The sequence below is a fragment of the Priapulus caudatus genome, unplaced genomic scaffold, assembly GCF_000485595.1.
Source record: "Priapulus caudatus unplaced genomic scaffold, Priapulus_caudatus-5.0.1 Scaffold1237, whole genome shotgun sequence".
Taxonomy (NCBI): Eukaryota; Metazoa; Priapulida; class Priapulimorpha; order Priapulimorphida; family Priapulidae; genus Priapulus; species Priapulus caudatus.
The window spans coordinates 4,930-10,737 of record NW_014578298.1 but is presented as its reverse complement, the minus strand read 5'-3'; the positions used below and the strand labels follow the sequence as shown (position 1 = coordinate 10,737).

Here is a 5,808-nt window from a genome sequence, read left to right as displayed (position 1 = left end):
TAAAGGCTCACAATGCGCATCCAAACGCTAATTTCTCCAGTACTAGACTAGCAAATACTTCGTGTCATGCATAATCACACTACATTATGACAAAATAAACTCTAGTTGCTCCCATTTCACTGCGTGTTTGCTTAAAACCCACAAGAAAGAGGTAAGAAAACTGGCATTCTGGCGCAAACGCCGACTGTTTGCCAAACAAAATAGCCTCGAAGTGGTGACGTGACGTCACATGTTTTTATCTTTGCTGCGCCCGTACCGCTGTACCGCTGTACCGCAGCACCTCTGCACGGTTGCTTGGGGATTGGGGAAACTGTCAACAACATCGGAGAATTTCAACAACAGTGGAGGTATTTTCAAAATACCTTTTATAAGACAACGCGAAGTGAAATGGGAGGAACTAGAGTTTATTTTGCCATAAGGTAGTATGATTATGCATGACACGAAGTATTTGCTAGTCTAGTACTGGAGAAATTAGCATTTGGATGCGCATTGTGAGCCTTTAAGTCTTGTAATAACGATTCGTGAATTAAAATTTTTTGTAAAGAACAATTTTACCGGAAAAAATGGCGTTCTTTAATAATGGATATAGTGTATTCCGTTGCTAAGTCGCCTCATAACGATTCATGAATTTAAAAAAAAAGAGAATTTTTACCGGTAAAATGCTAACTCGAATTGTTATCACCGTCCGATCGTGCATTCGTCAGTCTGCATGATAATAACAACCAATCAAACCTTCTCTCGCCCCCGTTTCTGCGCTCCCCCGACGCGCCCGCCCGTGTTGTTGCTGCCATCTTTTTTTTTATAATGACCTTTATTTCCAGAAATACATATATGTACAGAAAATACATTATACGTTTTACAAAATATCTGCACTCCTGTGATGGTAGCATAATTCACTGATGGTAGAAACTAGTTACAGGTACATGGCATAAACAGTTTGACAGAGAAGTACATAGGGCCTACATGAGCATACTAAATATGTCGTCGCCGCCATCTTTGTCGTCTGCTTTTCAGTTTCACGTCGAGCACGGGGAAGGGCTTCCAGGCTCACTTCCTCGGCAACTGCCTCGTGCTGAGCGCGGTCAAGGTCAAGGACAGCGTATTCCAGCACTGCGTCAAGTACGAGTTCGAGCCGCGCAAGGTGAGGCAGCGCCCCCTGGCTGTCTGCTACGCGTCACGCGCGAGCGAACGCTAGAGATGTGTGTGTGTGTGCGTGTGCATGCGTCCGTGCGTGTGTGTGTATATGTATGTGTCTATATATATATAAATAAATATATATATATACATACATGTACAAGTTTATAAGTGCACGCTGAATTTATGACTGAGACACTTTTTTAGATCTTCGAATAGCACTTTCTTACTAAGCAGCCGTTTTTAGAACGCCCCTATACCACAAACCCGATTTGCTAGAACCGCCCGTCTATCGCCCCCGGCGGATCTTTATGAGATTGTCACGTTGCCGCGGTTACGACTGTTTGTTTCAGTGGTACCATCTGTCGGTGGTCTACATCTACAATCGCTGGAGCAAGAACGAGGTAAAGTGCTTCGTTAACGGGCAGCTGGTGTCATACGCCGAGATCGCGTGGCAAGTCAGCTCCAGTCAGGTATGAAGCCATGTGTAACCCTTTCTCTACCCCTACCCTGCCCTGACCTCACCTCGCCCCGCCTTCCCCAGCTACCCCCCTTGACCTCACCTCGCCCTCGCCCTCACCTCGCCCTGCCCCCTCCCGCCCACGCTACCCCACCCACCCTCCACCTCGCCCTGGCCCACTCCCCGCCCCAGCTTTACCGCCACCTGACCCTCCCTCGCCCCGCCCTCACCGTCGGGCCCTTGCCCCTCGCCTCCCCCAGCTACCCCACTCCTGATCCGCTCAACCTCTATGCAGCGCTCGCCCCTTCCGCCAGCTACCCACCTGACCGCGTCACGTGGCGGCCCCGGCCCGTCGGCCGCCCTGCCCTCCTCCCCCAGCTACCCTGACCGCTGAGCCCTGCCCTGTCTCCTCGCCCCGCCTCACCAATCTCGTACGTCGATGAGAGTGTGCGCTGTGACGAGGTCCTCGGTTCTGTACGTGGTCAAGCTTGCGCCCAGCAGCGGCAGAGCACCTGAATGCCTCGAGCGAGAGTGGGAGCGTGCCGTGGATAGACTTGGCGTCACGTATCGCCCGCGTGTCCTGCGGCCAAACGATAATTAACACATTATGTTAGATTAAACGCATTGGTTAATAACAGTTGAGTTAATTGAGACGATTAGTTTATTAACGATTAGTTAGATTACGTTTGATTTATAAGCAATTAGGTTGAATTAACGATTAGGCTTAATTAACCAGCGACCGTGGATAGATGCGTCAGGCGATCTTCGCACGCGTGTCGGCTGACGTGGCAGTAGAGTCACGAGAACGCTCTGTTAATGTGTTAAGATGATAATCAGGTTGAAGTACTGATCTGTTAAATAATAGATTAACTTAACAATCGGTTGATTAACGCAGGGCATCCGCGTGGTATCGAGCTTGCCTCGGGATCGCCGCGGTCCTGCGGCAAGATCACAATGTAATGCCGTACGCAACACTAACGGCTCGTGCGATGCGCCGCGCGGCCGCACTGGGTTCGGTACGCGCCGTGCGTGCCGCTCGCCACGGTTATCGCTGACGCCGCGGCGCTGCTTACCTTGAGCCATCATGCGGCGTGCGGGAGTTTTGCTGCCAAGTGAGACGGAGGCGGTTCGAGGGGCGTCGCCTGCAGGCACGGGCCTGACCGTCGCGCACGGTTACCGGCGACCGATCGCGGCGCGCTTACTTGACCATCATGGCGGTGCGGGTTCGTGGCACGGGTAGACGGAGGGTTGCGGAGCGCGGGGATCGCGCTGCGGGCAGCAGCTGCCCGTCGACACAGGTATACCGCCAACGACGGCTTACCTTCACCATCATGGCGATTGCGGGTGTTGTGTAGGTAGACGGAGGGGTGTCGAGCGGGGCGTCGCCCTGCAGGCCACGTCCTGACCGTCGCCCACGTTCGCGACCGTCGCGTGCGCCGGTCTTACCTTGACCATCATTGCGCTCGCTGGCGGTTGTGATAGGTAGACGGGAGGTGGGCTTTCGAGCGGTTGGGCGTCGCACTGCTATGGCACGGCTGACCGGTCGCTACGGTACGCGGCACCGTCGCGGCCGCGCGGGCTTACCGGTTGGACCATCAGTGCGTGGCTGGTGTGATAGGTAGCACGGAGGGTGTTCGGAGCCGGTATGGCGTCGCTGCAGGCACAGGCTGGCCCGTCGCGAGTGAGGGGCTGTTGTACGCGCTAGACCTCGCTGTGGCGTCTCAGGCTTGCCATCGCTAGGACGTGCTACGCCGATCGGCTGTCGGCGGAGCTGCGCCGCAGTGTCGGCTTGGTCGAAGCGAAAGTGGTTCTGGGCGCGCGGAGAGGAGGTGAGAGTCACGGCGCGGGTGCGTCAGGGCGTGGGCAGTCGAAGCAGATAAGGTTGCAACAGGGTCGTGTCCTCGAAAGCGGTGAGTGCGACCACACACTATCGGCGGCACACACACCACGCACGACAGACTCGTCTACCCCCCACACACACTCCCTGCCCCACTCACAAGACACACATTGCACACAGCTTCATTCTACCCCCCACATCACACACCACCCTCCCCTTCACCTGCACACACACCCTCCCCCCCTCACACGACGCCACACATCATTCTACCCCCTACACTCGCCACCTCCCCATCCCCTACCACACACCCTCCCCCACTCACACACTTCCACCCCCTGCAGGCAAGGCAGGCGGAGGTGTAATCTGCTCTCCATGTATCCAGGTCCAGCTTGTGCATCTGGCGGAACACCTACTGGTCGGCGCGTTCACACTCTCCCCCGCCCTTTGCTCCCTCCCCCATGTGGACACACACTCCTTCCCTCGCACACACACACACTCCCCCCCCCTCACGCACTACACACACACTACCCCCCCCCCCCTCACACTCACACACACTCCCCCACACACACACTCCCCGCCCTCACAGCACACCACACACACTTCCCCTCACACACACCAACACACTCTCCCCCTACACACACACACACAACGCCCCCGTTCACACACACACCACGCATCCCTTCACCATGTAGTCCGCTGTTGGTCCCAGCTTGGCATGCGACCTGGTAGGCGTTTCAGACTGCCTCGTTTTGAACATGTTAGGTATCCTGTCTGATCACATGCTGCCGCGCGACGTCCTACCTTGCTACGCTCGGTCGAGCCGCGCGATGAAGAAAACACTTGTGAACACCTGAGGGGGAGGAAGCAGCGGATAAGCGCGGCACGTCAGCCGATTTACCAAGGGTTATGTAAGCACGCGGAGTGGAGAGAGAGGAGAGAAGCTGAGAGAGAGGAGAGGGAGGAGAGAGAAGAAAAGGGGCGCGACTGGAGATTGAAGACTGAGAGCGGAGAAGAGTAGGCAGCGAAGAGAGAGAGGACGAGACGAGATGAGAGCGAGACAGAGGAGCGAGAGGCAGAGACAGAGGAGAGAGCGACAGACGGAGATAGAGAGAGAGAGGAGAGAGCAGATGAGAAGAGCAGGACAGTGAGAGAGAGACGAGAGCAGAGAGAGGAGAGAGACTAGAGAGCAGAGACAGAAAGAACAAGAGAGAGATNCGCCTACCAGGTGTTCTCAATGCACAAGCTGGGACCCGGATACATGGTGAGGGTGCGTGGTGTGTGTGTGGGGGGGGGGAGTGTGTGTGGTGTGTGTGGAGGGGGGGAGAGTGTGTGTGGGGGGGGGTAGAGGAGTCTGTGTGCGTGTGTGTGTGCGCGCATGTGTGTGGCCACTCACCTTTCGAGCACAGACCTGTTGACCGCCACCGGTTGGTCACCTTCATCTCTTGACTGCACGCCTGACCACCGCCCGTACTCTCACTCTCTCTCTCTCTCACTCTCTCTCTCTCCGCGCGCAGAACCACTTTCGCTTCGACAGCGACAACTCGGCGCAGCTCGTCGACAGCGTGCGTAAGATCGTCTACGACGGCAAGCTGAGCGCGGCGATGGTCTGCGCGTACAACCCCCTCAACTACGGTTACCGCGACCGTCGCGGCGCGCTTACCTTGACCATCATGGCGTGCGGGTTGTGTAGGTAGACGGAGGGGTTCGAGCGGGGCGTCGCCTGCAGGCACAGCTGACCGTCGCCAGCGACGGTCAGCTGTGCCTGCAGGCGACGCCCCGCTCGAACCCCTCCGTCTACCTACACAACCCGCACGCCATGATGGTCAAGGTAAGCGCGCCGCGATGGTCGCGGTAACCGTGGCGACGGCATGCGCGCGTACGACCCATGCGGCTGCGGCGATCGCTGGTTAGTGTTGCGTACATTAATTGTGATCTTTGCGCAGGATACGCGGGCGATCCTGGAGCAGTCGATCCCCGGCATGCTGCGTTAATCAACCGATTGTTAATTAATCATTATTTAACAGATCAGTAATTAACTGATTATTATTTAACCATTAACGAGCGTCTCATGATCTCTGCCACGCAGGACACGCGGGCGATCATGACGCAGTCGATCCACGGTACGCTGTGTTAATTAACTAATCGCTAATTAACTAATCGTTAATTAACTAATTGTTAATTATCTTTGCGCAGGACACGCGGGCGATCGTGACGCAGTCTATCCACGGCACGCTCCACTCTCTCGGAGGCATTCAGGTGCTGCTGCCGCTGCTAGGTCAGCTTGACCACGTACAGGAACCGGACCTCGGTCAACAGGACTTCATCGACTATGAGATTGGGTGAGGGCGGGGCGAGGAGAGGGTCAGGGTCAGGGTGG

The 5,808-nt window shown here is 55.8% G+C and overlaps 1 protein-coding gene across 1 annotated transcript in view; it reads left to right on the top strand.

Moving 5' to 3' along the window:
- The window catches only part of LOC106815924 (neurobeachin-like), a 7,593-nt gene extending 2,468 nt beyond the window's left edge, over positions 1-5,125 (top strand). Inside the window, exons 3-5 of the mRNA XM_014820457.1 lie at positions 1,015-1,141; positions 1,488-1,607; positions 4,982-5,125. Coding sequence (XP_014675943.1) covers positions 1,015-1,141; positions 1,488-1,607; positions 4,982-5,125 — 391 coding nt within the window. The remainder of the gene's footprint in view (positions 1-1,014; positions 1,142-1,487; positions 1,608-4,981) is intronic.
- The last annotated feature ends 683 nt before the right edge of the window (positions 5,126-5,808 follow it).